Consider the following 15,812-nt stretch of genomic DNA (forward strand, 5'->3'; position numbering starts at 1 on the left):
GCCGTGCACGCAAGCAAAGCAAAACAAGGAATTCATTCCCCACTTCCCATGGTCAGGCTGGTGTTCAGCCATCTCCGGGAAAGCAGGGCTCCATCACGCGTAATGGTTACTTGGGAAGACAAATGCCATCACTCCGAACGTCCCTCGCTTCCTTTTTCTTCCCTCAGTTTTATATGCTGAGAATGATGTCATATGGTATGGAATATCTCTTTGGCCAGTTTGGGTCAGCTGTCCTGGCTGTGCCCCCTCCCAGCTCCCTGTGCACCCTCAGCCCACTTCCTGGCAGGAAATATCCAGCATGAAAAGCTGGACAGTCCCCGACTGCTTAGCAACAACCCAAAACATCAGCACGTTATCAACATTATTTTCATCCCAAATCCAAAACACAGCCTCACACCAGCTTCTATGGAGAAAATTAACTCTAGTCCAGCTGAAACCAGGACAGTGTAGCTTGTAGGCCATAGTTTGGGCATCTTGCCCTTTAATTTTGTTAAATTCTGTCTACTCCTGGCATCATAATAATAGTTCCAGAGGTAAAAGGTCTCAAGAACTTAAGAATGAGTTAGATTAAAGGTCCATCAGTATACTTTAACTTCCTTTACTGATGAATACTCTTAGTAGAGAAGAATATAACAGCAGAACAAGCATAGTATACTCTGAGCTTCTGGCACTTCGATGCTTGGGAACTTCTGAGCTAGATGTTTTTTCTGTTCTTACTAGTTTTTGATGGACTATTCTTTATCTAGTTAATCTTTTGAAATTCTGTAGTATTGTCCACAGTTCAGTTCAGTTGTGGATTCTATGCAGTACTACTTTTTTCCTTTTTAAAATCTGGTTCTCACTGGTTTTGTTTGATGGTCTTTATTACCAAAAAACAATGGTATATAAATTCACTTATATATTGTTGCCTGTAAGTCTTAAAAATCCTTATCATATCCGTCCTTAGGTATCTTTTTCCAGCAGACATAGCACGTGTCTCTCCAGGAGTATGAATTGTAGTTTTGCTCTCCTTTTCTCTGAATGTTTCCTCTTTAAAAACCACCAAACCACAATTCTGTGTGTATGTATATATACATGTGTGTATATGAGAGTTAAGATTTTTCTAGTCACTCAATGTCATGGGGCTCTTATGCAGCTCTTCAAACATGATATTCTGTTGTACCAGGAAGTGATTTTTTTTTTTTTCATTAAATTACTTTATAGTTGTCAGTCCCATTTTCAGTTGTTTCCATGAACAAATACATAAATGTAATTTGTTTGTTGCACAATATAATTAAAACTCACTTTTTTCAGTCAGGTTAACTTTGAGATACACTGAGTGTGACTTGCAGTCTGTCTCTTCTGCTTGAAGATTATGAATATGTTCGCAACAGAAAGTAAATCCTGCGCTAGGATGTACTGGTGACCTCCATCCACTGACCTTTCCATTAGGCTTCCACCATAATTCTTCCTCCCATCTTTGAGGGCAGAAAGCACCAAGCAGAATTGGCTTTGTTTATTTTGCCGCTGTTCTTTCTCAAAAATCAGAGTTTTACTTAAGAATTCACAGAATCACAGAATCACTAGGTTGGAAAGGACCTTCAAGATCATAAAGTCCAACCATTAATCCAGCGCCACCGTGTTCCCTAAACCACGTCCTGAAGTGCCACATCCACACGTTTTTTGAACACTTCCAGAGATGGTGACTCCACCACCTCCCTGGGCAGCCTGTTCCAATGCCTGACCACCCTCTCAGTGAAGAAATTTTTCCTAATATCCAATCTAAACCTCCCCTGGCGCAACTTGAGGCCATTTTCTCTCGTCCTATCACTGGTTACTTGGGAGAAGAGGCCAACACCCTCGTCGCCACAACCCCCTTTCAGGTAGTTGTAGAGAGCGATAAGGTCTCCCCTCAGCCTCCTCTTCTCCAAACTAAACAACCCCAGTTCCCTCAGCCGTTCCTCATAAGACTTGTGCTCCAGACCCCTCACCAGCTTCGTTGCCCTTCTCTGGACACGCTCCAGCACCTCAAGGTCCTTCTTGTAGTGAGGGGCCCAAAACTGAAAACAGTATTCAAGCTGCGGCCTCACTAGTGCCGAGTACAGGGGCACAATGACTTGAATTCAGTTTCAAATATAATAAATACTATAATCCCAGTGTTAATCTCTCACTAGATGCTGGGAAGAAACCCCAGCAACTTTCAGACTGACTTATCTAACTCTTTAAATTAAAAGAAGATGCCCACAGTTGAGTGGGATGGAAGTGGGGCATGAATATGAAGATGCAGTAATTAATATTAAGCAAAAGATATACAAACCACTGCTGAGCAGTGGCACCAGATAAATGTGCTAGTTTGAAAGAAGCTGTCCTCTGGCAAGAGGCCTGTTGAAAGTGACAGACATTTTGTTTTTCAGATGGATCCTGTGAAATATCAATGTCTGGTTTTCAAGAACAAAACCATCGTAGGATCCTATTCTACCAATGATCTGAAAATACTTTTCTTACCTTGTCATTCGGGGATCTTTCAGTGTATTCTCAATGTTTCATCTTGGCCGGTTTCTGCAGATGCCGAGACAATTGTTCAGGCAGAAGCTTTGGCAAGTAGGGTAGTTCTGACAGCAGTCGCTGAAAATCCTAATTTAGAGGTAAGTAGCTGCTTATTGTGTTGGGTTTATTTTGTGGGGGTGGGGATTTTACGAATAGTTTAATGTCACTGGAAAAGAACAGGAGCACTAGGTTGTTCCTCAAAGGAACCTGGAATTTCGTATGTTTGGAGTGGGGAAGGAATATAGGAGAATGTTTATGAGAAGCCTATAACTAGGCTGAAAAAAATAAATTAAAAGGTATTACTTTTTCATTATTAAAAGACTGGATGAGATCTTAAACATCTAATGCTTTCTAAGTATCTGCTATGTTGGATACCATTGGGCATTAAAATGCAACAAAAAGCATTTATTTCCAGTTGTAAGGATTTCTTTAGTTTTTACATCAAGTAGGCTTTGTCTTGGTTTCTTATTACCTTCAGCTTATTTATGGTTGTAGAGAATGTTTTCCTATTTTGGACTAAATAAAAATTAAAAGTAAGTGGATGTATAAAATACTTTGTCTTGTTTCGTACCATGAAAAACAACCAGGTGGGAGACAGTATGATGGTAAGAATTAAATCTGGCTTTATGTAGTCCTAAATGTAAAGAGTATGGACAAGCAGAAATGGGCTTAATGGTACTTTTGGAGGTGACTGAAAAAATTATATGATACTCTGACATTGCTGATAAAAGTAAAATTTTCAGCCATTAACCACAGCTAACAATTTTTTTCCGTTTTAAGGTGGTCTGTTAACTTGCTTTGGGCTAAGTATATGTTTTAAAGTAATGATATTCTAGTTGAATACACATGAATGAATATAATTTATAATGCTTCTTCCATAAATTTTGATTTAATTTTTAATGCATTTTTTAATACATAGTTTGGCAAAATCCATCATTCTCCATGTTCTTTATGGTACAGTTCATTCAAACTTGCTTCATGTTTAAGTTAAAATTAAACCTTATTCTCTATCTCTGCATGTCTTGTTATATTCCTCAGATTGGAAAAAGTACCAAATAAATGCTGTATGTTGCTGCAGATCATGACACTGCTAACAAAAATTAACTACTCTCTAGTAGTTAACTACTTTGTTTCTTAACTTTTAACTTGCTAAAATGACATTTTAATGATCTAAACCTGACATTTCTTACTTGCTAGCAATAATCATAGTTTAGATTTATTTTTATTTTAAATTAGCCAAAATAATTTGATTGTGTACTGGGTTTTAGTGGATAAATATTGCACTAAGATTGTCTTAATTGACTGAGGCAAAATATGTGGGAGATAGCCAATTGAGTGTAAACCTTTTTGATATCAAAGGAAACATTTCTTAGACTCCTCCTACCTCAGGTAGGAGGTGTGTATTGTATGTGGGTATAGCATTAAGAGTATGGAATAGTTGAATAATGTCCTTATTTTCCTGGTGCTTTTGTATGGTAGTGTATTTTGGAGTCCAAAACAGTAAAGTTTTAGATAAGTTTTAGGACTTTATCCTTCCTTTGAAGTTCTGCTTTTCCTTAAAACCAGGTGGAAACAGGAAAGAGAGATTATCTGGATTTTGGTGACTTGACTTCTGGCAGTTGGAAAGCTCTTCCACTAAAACTTATCAACAAAACCCATGCTTTTGTGCCGATTAGACTTATTATTAATGCTGTAAGTACAGTAAACTTCCTGTATGTGAAAGTTAACTTCTTGTGGTAATGAAATATAATACCAAAACACTTTATATTATGTGTCATTAAGAAATATACCCTGGACACTAGATGTAAGATTCCCAAGAAATCTTTGGTTAGGCAGGAAATTTTTTTTTTTCTTTTTGCAGGGTGATAATCTGATTCAGCTATCATGGTAAAGGTACCAACAAAAATGCTTCTGGGATAGGTGTGGGGTTTTGTTTAGTGGTTTAATTTTTTGGTTTTTTTTTTTCCTGCCCCCCCCCCCCCCAGCTTTTCACAGCCCAGCCATGGACTGCTGCCTCTGTGTTGCCTGATTTGATAGCACAGGGCAGCAGATAGCGAAAGGATTGGGTTGCTTAATCCTTCCCTCCGAGAAGTCCACTGTTCAAGTGGAACAGTTGACTGTTCAAACAAGCAGGCAAACTTTCTTCGTAGCAAGTTTAACATATTCTCTCTTCCTCTGCAGGAGCAAGAGCAGGATTCTTCACTCTATCTCCTTTGTCTCACGCTAGAAAATAATAGCCTGTATTATAGGCTACAGTATGCTCCTCTGCATCTCTCTGTGGCAATGGAAATTTCAGATTTTTGGCTAGGCTGCTGCTGTTTTCTGCTGTGGGAAGGGCTGGTCTTGTTTCCTTATGTGGGGAACAAGAAAGGACTGGCCTTATGTTAGGATTGGATGGTCATCTTAATGACTAGTGAGTTTTGGTCTTGAACAGCCAAACTTCCTGAAGGCTTAAACTAAACAGTTCCAGCTTGCCTCCTTTACTGCAGAAGGATTTCTGACTATTTTTAGAGGATTTGCTGGATTATCACATACTGACTGAAACTACAGGCTAATCTTTGATTGTTTTTTTCCAAACTGCTTAGATTGTTCAGAGATTGCCTCGTATTTATCAGCTTTGTCAGCATTATTGCTAGTGACAATAAGAGATTTAATACTTTTAATGTTTTATTTCTTTGACAGAATGCAGTAGCTTGGCGTTGCTTCACGTTTTCCAAGGAACCAGTTAATGCTTCTAATGAACAATCACTTCAAACAGATGCAGTTTCTCAGATACCAGCTCCGTCAGTCGTAAATCATGTGATACATGCAAGCTATGATGGGCAAGTGAGTAGTTTTGTAGTTGTCTGATTCTTCCTGTTACTTGCTGTCTGAAATGATGGTTGTGAATATCTGGGTTGACAGTAATGATTTTTGGGGGGTCTACCTATTCGAGCAGTAGAGTTTTGTTGCTAGCTTTATTTAATTTTTTTTTTTTTTCTCTTCAGTAATTCCCCGCCATAAGATGAGTCTACCAATTTCTTTTTCAGGATCCGGAAGCTTTAACAGTTTGGGTTCTGTTCCATGCACCTAAGAAACAAATTTCTTGTTCAGGTATAGCAACTTGATTTTCGTTTCAGCTAAAACAAATTCGACTTCTAGTGTATGCATGTCTTAGAATTGCAGGAACAGGCTGCAAATTTGAAATCAAATATTCCATCTTTGGTTTGTGTCCTAATATTTTGGATATCGTGTTAGTTTTCATAACTGAAGGAGGTGGAATACTTCCATGTCTTAATCATTTAGATGCTAACAGGGGTATTTATACTTCACTATTAAGCTGTACGAAGCGGTTAGCTACTGCAAGATGTGTGGAATTTGCTTTACTCCTTTTTCTGAGGGAATTAAATCATCATTGATTACAACACTGCACTGGTTGCAAAGTAGAAAAGAAATTGGAAGAAACCTCTTCTAATTTCTCTGGCTTCCAAAAAGCCAGAGTTTTTCTGGCTTCCCAAGTGTCCTGGTTTCAGCCAGGATAGAGCTGGTTTTCTTCACAGAAGCCAGTGTGAGACTGTGTTTTGGATTTGGGATGAGGAACTGTTGATAATGTGCTGATGTTTTGGGTTGTTGCTGAGCAGTCAAGGACAGTCCAGCTTCTTGTGCTGGCCTGCCAGCAAGCAGGCTGGGGGTGCACGGGGAGCTGGGAGGGGACACAGCTGGGACAGCTGACCCAGACTGGCCAAAGAGATATTCCCTACCATCCGATGTCATGCCCAGTACATAAACTGGAGTTGGCCGGGGGGCGGAAATCGCTGCTCGGGGACGGGCTGTCGATCACGGGGTGGTGAGCAATTTCTGTATTGGGCCGCACTTGTTCTTGTACATTCCTTTGTTGGTATTATCATTATTGTTCCCTTCTTTCTTTCTGTCCTATTAAACCGTGTTCATCTCAACCCACGAGGTTTTTCCTAATTCTCTCCCCTGTCCCACTGTGGGAGGGGGAGTGAGCGAGCGGCTGCGTGGTGCTTAGTTGCCAGCTGGGGCTAAACCACGACACCAAGCAGTAGAGAGTACATATATCAACTAATTTGGCTAGTATAGGATGTTTTTGTTGTTTGCTTTAAGGACAATTCCAGCCACATTTGACAGAAAGGTAAAAATCTTAAATAAAATCCTGAGAGACTTTAAATAAAAGAAAAAAATGTTGCTGGGATAATGGGGAGAGTTTCTGTTAATGTTACCACAACATTAATGTGTTAAGTTTGGACAGTAGCTGAAGTGAGACATGCATCCATAGGAATGTCCTTTGCTGCTAGCAGACTTGCTTGCCTTTGTTACTCATGGAATTGTTCCTAGATTCCTTGGGTCCAGCAGATGAATTCTTGGCAAGAGTTGATGTGGAAGTGGATAGTCCAGGACCTAGCAGTGTAATTAAAAGTATTCCCCTCCGAGCAAGAGCTGGAACAGCAAGGATACATGCTCCAAAGGACTTACAGGTTTGCATGTATTTATGAAATGTGTTTTAATAATAGTGTGTCTCTCCTAGCCTGCTTCTTTTGTAATGTTTAGTTTTATTATATATGCATATATACATACATACACACTTCTTTACGTTTTCCAGACAATGTATCTGTCTGCTAGTGTGGGTTCCACCGCCAAACAGCAGCTGCCATTGAAAAATGCTGGAAACATTGGTGTATATTTGAAAGTTAAGGTAGGTTGGCTTCTTCCTCTTGAAATCATGAGTTTTGTGCTGTTAATGTTGTATTGAAGCTAGAGCCAAGCCTTGCAATGCTAGATTCACTGTGTGGTTTGAGAAAAGGTTTACATTAGGGAATCTGGAGCACAGGTTATTTTTATCTCTGTCCTTCCAGTTGCAGGCAGTGACATTGGAAGAAACAGATGGGGCCAGTCTATTAATGCATGGCTCTGTGGCTGGTGTCACTGCCACAGTTTTGGGTTTTTCAATAATGGGATGGCCTACACAGCACCATGCTTGCTGACGTCAGATGGGATTCACCTTTCTCAAAGGGGGAAGAAGGTTGTGGCTCACAAGCTGGCAGGTCTTATTGACAGAGGTTTAAACTAGATTTGAAGGGGGAAGCCTGTGACAAGCTGTGGGATGACATGCCAAGGCTAGAGGGACGGGGTGCTAGCAAGGGCCCTCAGCCTGTTGCTTTGAGATGTGCTGGCTACACTGCAGCACAGTTGAAGTCTTAGGGAGATAAGCTGGGGGCTCCTGAGGTAATAGGAGCCGACAGGGAAACGCCAGTGAAATACGTCAAATGAATTAAGGGGTGTTCCTCTAAGAAGGTGATGCTGCCGACAGCCCAGCTGAAGTGCCTCTACACCAATGCATGCAGCATGGGCAACCAAACAGTAGGAGCTGGAAGCCACCATGCTGCTAAAAAGCTACAACCTAGTTGCCATTCCTGAAACTTGGTGGGATGAATCCCACTACTGGAGTGCAGCTATTAATGGCTACAGGCTGTTCAGAAGGGACAGGTAAAGAAGGAGGGGAAAGGCGTTGCCTTCTACATCAAGAAATGGACAGAGTGTGAAGAGCTGCCTCTGACGAATAGCCATGAGCAGGTTGAAAGCTTATGGGTAAGAATTAGAGACCATGGCAACAAAGCAAGACTTATGGTTGGTGTCTACTACAGACTGCCCAAACAAGGGGAGTCTGTTGGTGAAGACTTCTTACTCCAACTACAGGAGGCATCATGCTCGCAGGCTCTCATCCTGCTGGGGGACTTCAGCCACTCTGACATCTGCTGGAAAAGTAGCACAGTGAGCTGTAGGCAATCCAGGAGACTCCTGGAATGCATGGAGGATAACTTCTTAAGTGAGGTAATTGGTGACATCAAGATTGGAAGCAGCCTGAGCCGCACTCATCACGCATTGGTGGAGTTCGCAGTCCTGAGGGATATGGGTCAGATGAAGAGTAAAGTCGGGACCCTGAATTTTAGGAAAACAAACTTCCAGCTCTTTAGGGAGTTAGTCGGTAGGCCCCCCTGGGAAACTGCCATAAGGGACAAGGGAGCAGAACAGAGCTGGCAGGTCTTTAAGGTTGCTTTCCACAAAGCGCAAGAGCTCTTGATCCCCAGGTTTAAGAAATCAGGAAAGGAAGGCAAGAGACTGGCATGGCTGAGTGGAGACCTGCTGGTCAAACTAAAGGGCAGGAAGTAAATGCACAGGCAGTGGAAGCAGGGACAGGTGTCCTGGGAAGAGTAACAGGGACAATGCCTGCTTGTGTAGGGATGGGGTCAGGAAGGCTAAGGCGCGTCTGGAGCTGAACTTGGCAAGGGATGTGAAGAATCATAAGGGCTTCTAACAGGTATGTCAGCCAGAAAAGGAAAGCTAAAGAAACCATACGCCCCTTGATGAGCAAGACTGGCAGACTGGTAACAATAGATGAAGAGAAGGCTGAGGTCTCAACAACTTCTTTGCCTCAGTCTTCACTGGCAATCTCTCTTCCCACACCTCTCAAGGGCATGGCCTGCAAGATGGGGACTGGAGGAGCAAAGTCCCTCCCACTTTAAGAGAACAGGTTCGAGACCACACGAGGAACCTGAACATACTTAAGTTTATGGGACCTGATGAGATGCATCCCAGAGTCCTGAGGAAACTGGCTGATGTAGTTGCCAAATGACTCTCCATGATATTTGAAAAGGCCTGGCAGTCAGGTGAAGTCCCTGGAGACTGGAAAAAGGGAAACATTGCACCCATTTTAACATGGGTACAAAGGAGATCCCTGGGAACTACCAACCTGTCAGCCTCACCTCTGTGCCTGGGAAGATCATGGAACAGATCCTCCTAGAAGCTATGCTAAGGCATGTGGAGGACAGGGAGGTGACTCAAGACAGCCAGCATGGCTTCACCAAGGGCATGTCCTGCCTGACCAACCTAGTGGCCTTCTCTGATGGAGTGACCACATCAGTGAATAACAGAAGAGCTACAGATGTTGTCTATCTGGACTTCTGTAAGGCCTCTGACACAGTCCCCCACAACACCCTTCTCTCTAAATTGGAGAGAGATGGATTTGATGGGTGGACTGTTGGGTAGAAGAGGAATTGGTTGGATGGTCGCATCCAGAGGGTAGTGGTCAACAGCTCAACGTCCAAATGGAGATGGGTGATGAGTCGTGTCCATCAGGGATCTGTACTGGAACTAGTACTGTTTACTGTCTTCATCAATGACATGTACAGTGGGATCGAGTGCCCCCTCAGCATGTTTGCACATGACACGAAGCAGAGTGGTGCAGTTGACATGCCTGAGGGATGGGATGCTGTCCAGAGGGACCTGGACAAACTTGAGAAGTGGGCCTGTGTGAACTTCATGAGGTTCAACAAGGCCAAGTGGAGGCTCCTGCACCTGGGTTGGGGCAAGCGGTGGTATCAGTACAGGCTGGGGGTTTAAGGGATTGAAAACAGCCCTGCCAAGAAGGACTTGGGAGTAGTGGTGGATGAAAAGCTGGACATGAGCCAGCAATGTGAACTCGCAGCCCAGAAGGCCAACCATATCCTGAGATGCATCAAAACAAGCGTGGCCAAAAAAGAAGGTGATTCTCCCCTTTTACTCCACTTTGGAGTAACTCCTCCTGGACTCCTGCGTCCAGCTCTGGAGCCCTCAGCCCAGGAAAGACATGGAGCTGTTGGAGAGGGTCCAGGGGAGGGCCACCAAAATGATCAGAGGGATGGAACACCTCTTCTGTGAGAACAGGCTGAGAGAGTTGGGATTGTTCAGCCTGGAGAAGACAAGGCTCCAGGGAGGCCTTATTGCAGCCTTCCAGTACTTAAAGCGGGCTTCTAAGAAAGATGGGGACAGACTTTTTAGCAGGGCCTGTAGCGATAGGACAAGGGGTAATGGTTTTAAACTAAAAGAGGGTAGGTTCAGACCACGTAGAAGGAAGAAATTTTTTACAACGAGGGTGGTGAAACACTGGCATATGTTGCCCAGAGAGGTGGTAGATGCCCCATCCTTGGAAACATTCAAGGTCAGGCTGGACAGGGCTCTGAGCAACCTGCTGTAGTTGAAGATGTCCCTGCTCATTGCAGGGGGGTTGGACTAGATGACCTTTAAAGGTCCCTTCCAACCCAAACTATTCTATGATAAGGACCCCCAGTTTTCTTTGTACATAAGCCTTTACATGTCTCTTAAAACTGCTGTTTTCTCCAAATTTTTCCCATCCTATTGTATTGTTTCTGAGCTGAGGAGACATGGCCCTGTGACCTTACACAATGGCATGGCTTATATGTAGTTTCCATGACTTACAGGCCGTGGAAATAGGATGCATGACTAGTAAGTATCACAAATGCCACATTAACATGATGATATTGGATACTAACTGATACCAGTAATCGTTGGTAACACTGTTGAGAATGGTGATGTTACTTCACTAGTGGTGTACTGTTGCCATGTGGTACTTCTGTTAAGTGTTTTAAATCTGTTTGTGGCCCCTTCAGCGTTGTATACACAGTTGATGTCTTAAGATTCCTCTTTTAGAGGTATTTGTATTATAGTCCAAATTTTTAGAAGAGTTTAAGTAGTGCAGGATTATGTGAAAGTTCTGAAGGTGCCAGGTGCATTTGAATTGTCTGAACTGTATGTACAGTAGATGCACACCCAAATTGTATTGTATGTTGTAGAAATGTTTACTCCCTTAAAATAAGTAACCAAGCCTCCCTTTTCCCTGTGCCCACATTTAGACATCAAATCAGGACAGCTGCTTTGCTGTTGAACCTGGGAATCTTTTCCTTCTTCCTGGAGAAGAACGAGAGGTGACTGTCCTGTTTTTTCCAAAAAACGTAATGACTACAGAAAGGTAACATAACTGATTTTATTCTGCCTGTTTTAAACAGAACTACTTTAGGCCTTAAGGTTATAAAGAAATTGAAAGTTTTACCCACGAGGGAGGCTTTGACTTCAGTTGTTTTTGTGAGAGTCCTCATTCATTACAAAGTAGATTTTTGCTAAGGTTCACCTGTTCCATAGATTTCCTGCCTCTTTTGCTGTACATAAGTTAATGAGTAGCTGGTATTTCCCCTCAGAGATCAACAGATGTCCTGAGACTTTTTTAGTGTAAATAAATGGAGTAAGTCCCTGACGCTATTTATATGGTACATGTTTCTAAAGTACAGGAAAGGTTTAAAATACTTACCCTCAGCAGCTTCTTCAGTTGCTTTCCTCTTCTTCAGTCCACTGAGAGAAGGGAAATTTTACTTCAGTTTCACATATGAAAAAACTCAAGCATAGGTAGGATCAAAAGTACTCATTCATTTTGTCTGCCATAATCAAATAAAAGTTTGGCTCTAAATCCTGTACAGCACTTATGTCCGTGTTCCATTTGCTGATGTAAGCATTCATATTTTTGCACATTAGCACCTGTCAAACTTCATTCTGTGAAGTAGACTTGATGGGTTCAACTGTCCATTCTGGTGTCATGTCAGAGTTTTTTTGACAATGGCAGGGGTCTGACTCAATTCTCCAGAGCAGCTTTTTCGTTACATGTTTTGGAGTTTCTGCTGTAATAGAGCAAGAATGGACAAAGGAATCTGTCCAAAATATGTTCAGTTTCACTATCTAGCTTAACTAGGCCTACCCAGTGCATTAAATTAAACAATGATAAGTCTTGTGCTAATGACAGTATGATCCTAATGGATAGACAGACAAAGTGATTGGTCTTTGCTTTCCTGTGTCTTATGCATAAAACTGCTTTGCTTTACAGCATCAAGATACTCAGTAGGGTTGAAACTTGCAGTCCACTTGCAAGTGCTGCCAAAAGACTAATAAACTAAGTAAAGCAGTAACAAGGGTTCATGTTCCCTATTTATGGGATGCAGGGCTCTGTCAGTAGGCATCATAAGAATTCAACTGACCGCTAGGAGTTTCTTGAGTTTCATTCCTGGCTTTTGTGGGTCTGTGCTATAGCAAATGTTTCATCCTGTTCTTTAAAAGCTTGATTTCCTTCCTGCCCTATGCCTTTTTTCTAGATTCTTTTTCTGGTTTGTTTTTCTGATTGTTTTTCCCCTCATTCCCTGTATCGTTGGTTAGATACTTCCAGTCTCCACTTCCTTCCCTATATACTTGAGCCTTTTGTTTTATTTCTTTGTTGCCTTCCGTCCCTCTTAATTAGGCAGCACTTTCTTTTTCCTGGTTCCTCTTCTGTTTTTTTTTTCTGTGTGTTTAGTTTCTTCTCTGTTTTCTTTGCTATTTAGGTCTAGCTTTCCTATTCAGTATTAGCCCATTTCTTTCTACTTCATTGTTTGAATCTGTACTCCTGATGCTCTCATTCGTGTTTCTCTTCTCTGCCTGAAGAAGGCAGTAGTCATCTGCACTGTGCTTGTGTCCTGTAGGGTAGAGGCTGTATCATGAAAAGCCAGCTGTAGGTGGCTGGTTCTCTGTCTGTGGGCTCAGTGTTCTTTCTCTAAGCAATCGCAGGAAACAAAGTGGGGAAAAAACCCTTGGGTTTGTGGCTTAGAACACTACCATTGTTAACAGGACTCAGTTTAATTTTGACACTCCCGTGTATCTCACACTTGTAAAACTTCATTGAAGTTCCGCAGGTATTTCAAACAGCATCTGTTTCATCTCTGTAGAGACAGCCACGCTTTGTTTCTCTCCAAAATTAGTCTGTCAGTCAGAAGTTAGCATTGGCAAAAAATAATTTGTCTAGACTTATCTGGACCATTTCCAGATTAAATACTTCAGAAGATTGCTTGAGGTACATATGGCATGCATATTTACAGTCCAAAGGATTTAAATTTTGCTAAAACTTTGCCTAAAGCTGGCCTTTGTCGTAAAATAAAGTATTTGTATTTTCCCCTTAAGAAGGTAGTTCAAAAAGGCCTGTCTATAGGTTTGTTTATTTTTTGTTTTCGGTTATGTTTTGTTTTCATCAGCTTAATCTTGTTCTGTGGTGGGATTTAAATTTATTTATTTATTTTTGAAGTACTTTGAAAATCCTTGTGCTGCCATCTGGGCCTCAGTATGAAGTGGTGATAAAAGGTGAGGTGGAATCTGAGGAGAATAAACCTGTGTCTACAGCTGCTGGCTGCTCAGACATCCCACCCATTCTCTCCAACAAGCAGTTCATTGCCTGGGGAGGAGTAACACTTGGAGCATCTGTGTAAGTATATTTTACATTGCACTTACTTGAAGTAAAACTACCTATTAACATTAATAATCCAAAGGTGATAAACTAAGCTGTTTTATGACACAAGTGAGAGAAGCAGTATAATACAATTATTTTTTTGTGCAAGAAATTTTTGGAAACAAACTGTGATCTTGTTTGAGCTTTTTGTATTCTTCAGGACTCTGTAGTTATCATTAGAATAATATCTGATTCTGTAAGGTGTGGTATACAAGTAGAAATGTAGTGGAAAATATGTTCCAAGTAAGTTGGTGGAAAAATTCTGTTGGTTCTTTTGACACGTATCTCTTGCTGGAAATATCTATGCTTGTTTATGTTCAGTTCATCCATTAAGACTAGAAGAATCTAGTCTGTAATGTAATTTGACAATCTGAATAGCATAGGCTGTTGAAACACACTCAAAATTCAGATAGATAAATTAAGAGATGTTCAATGTTAAAACTTCTAGTGATGGAGAATCCACTGCAACTCTAATTATGATTGCTTTATCCTTCAGACTAGTTCTTGTCTGAACTTCTCTAGTTTCATGTTCATAGCTTTAATATTCCATGATTTAGTGAAACTGTTTGTAATTGCTTAGATACACTTTTCTGCTTTTGTATGTAAAGGCTGCAAGTTTTGCAGATCTCTGGACTTCTAGTAAGTATTACTTTAGGGACGAATCCACTGTTGTTTTTGATACTGAACTTTTTGAGGAATCTAATAATGTTCCTGATTGTTGAAAAGTGATCCATGTTGGTTGCCAAGAACCGTTTCCGGCAGCTATATTCTTATTTTTATGTTTTGTTAAGATAGTGTATTTATAACATAGTAGTTTTGGCTCATTGGTGTTTGGGAATTATTTTCTCTTCCCTGTGTGCTGCTACCTTTTATTTTCTGTTCCTCCTGAAAAAAAGTTCTGATGTACCATTGGTTTTAGGAAGCTGCAATTATTTTTAGAATTTTTGTTCTAGGTGAGTAGAAAACAGTGTCTGCCACTGAAAACTGGGGACAGGCTGTGCTCTCTCTCCCTCTTCCTCTAATTCTAACTGCATGATCCTTCCTCTTCCTTCATGTTTTTACCAGTTTTTACCAGGGCTTGTCACATCCTTCTGTGGTTGTGTTTGACTTGTTAAAATTACAAAGGCATTCACTCTTCTTGCTGGTGAGGTTTCCTTCCTCTGTTGAGGAAAGATCTGAGTACCAGAAACCTGGTCAATCCAGGATATATCAGAGAGAAAAAAATTACTTTTTGGTCAAGGTGATGCTGCCAAGTGGCCATAACTTTCTGTGATACTATCATGTTGAAAAGTGCATGAAAAGGAAAAATCGTCCTAAATTAGTTCTTTACAAGTGTTCCAGTGAATCTGGGCCAGACTACACGCAAGACTGTTTCTGCATAACTAAGTGGCTCTGGATAATCTAATTATTATTGTGTCTTAAAGTGTTTTTTTTTTTAAAGGGATTTTTGTATTGACACAACTGTTGTTTGCTTTAAAAGTTCAAGCTGTTAAGTACAATACTTGAACTTCAGAAAAGCTGTGTTTATATATATTTTGGGGTGGTTTTGCTGCATGAGGATTGATGTGTAATGGTGTATAACGTTGCAAGGTCTGCAAGTTTGAGAATACAGGAGTAATTGGCTAACCTATTCTGTTGTTTCAAGAGGTGAGTTTTTTTGTCGTGAAATTACCTTAAAATTGACTGTTCTATTTCCATTGTTTCCATGAATAAATATATGCAGTTAATTTACACTTGCTGTAAAGTATAACTAAACTTCATATTTTTCAGCCAGCAGAAGTTAACTCTAAGAAATGACTCTCCATCTGTGACCCAGCATTTAAGACTGTTGATAAGAGGCCAGGATCAAGACTGCTTTCAGGTAACTGTCATGAAAATGTCTTTTCAGTGTTTATGACAATTAATCAGGATATGTTTATAATAAAAATGTCTTTGCCTTTATAAGTCAGTGGTGTTCTTTTTATAAATGTCAGTGACTGGCAGGCTGTGTGAGTATTTGCTCTGAGACTGCTAGGATGGACATGGTAGCAGTGCATAAGCTACATTGGCAGCCTTAGGAAGAGCTGGAAGGATGAGAGTGCTGCAGCAAATTGGAGCTCATTTTACAGCTCTTTAAGCTGCTGTAGCACAACAAAGTCAATACTTGGAGTGA

The 15,812-nt window shown here is 41.0% G+C and overlaps 1 protein-coding gene across 1 annotated transcript in view; it reads left to right on the forward strand.

Moving 5' to 3' along the window:
* Nucleotides 1–15,812, forward strand: part of CEP192 (centrosomal protein 192) — a gene marked incomplete at both ends in the record, with an annotated part of 79,622 nt that overhangs the window by 31,856 nt on the left and 31,954 nt on the right. Inside the window, 9 exons of the mRNA XM_081996640.1 lie at nucleotides 2,394–2,624; nucleotides 4,093–4,218; nucleotides 5,209–5,352; nucleotides 5,556–5,619; nucleotides 6,865–7,004; nucleotides 7,130–7,222; nucleotides 11,217–11,332; nucleotides 13,460–13,636; nucleotides 15,431–15,521. Coding sequence (XP_081852766.1) covers nucleotides 2,394–2,624; nucleotides 4,093–4,218; nucleotides 5,209–5,352; nucleotides 5,556–5,619; nucleotides 6,865–7,004; nucleotides 7,130–7,222; nucleotides 11,217–11,332; nucleotides 13,460–13,636; nucleotides 15,431–15,521 — 1,182 coding nt within the window. The remainder of the gene's footprint in view (nucleotides 1–2,393; nucleotides 2,625–4,092; nucleotides 4,219–5,208; nucleotides 5,353–5,555; nucleotides 5,620–6,864; nucleotides 7,005–7,129; nucleotides 7,223–11,216; nucleotides 11,333–13,459; nucleotides 13,637–15,430; nucleotides 15,522–15,812) is intronic.

This window comes from Phaethon aethereus (assembly GCF_964289735.1).
Source record: "Phaethon aethereus genome assembly, chromosome: 2".
NCBI classification, from domain to species: Eukaryota; Metazoa; Chordata; class Aves; order Phaethontiformes; family Phaethontidae; genus Phaethon; species Phaethon aethereus.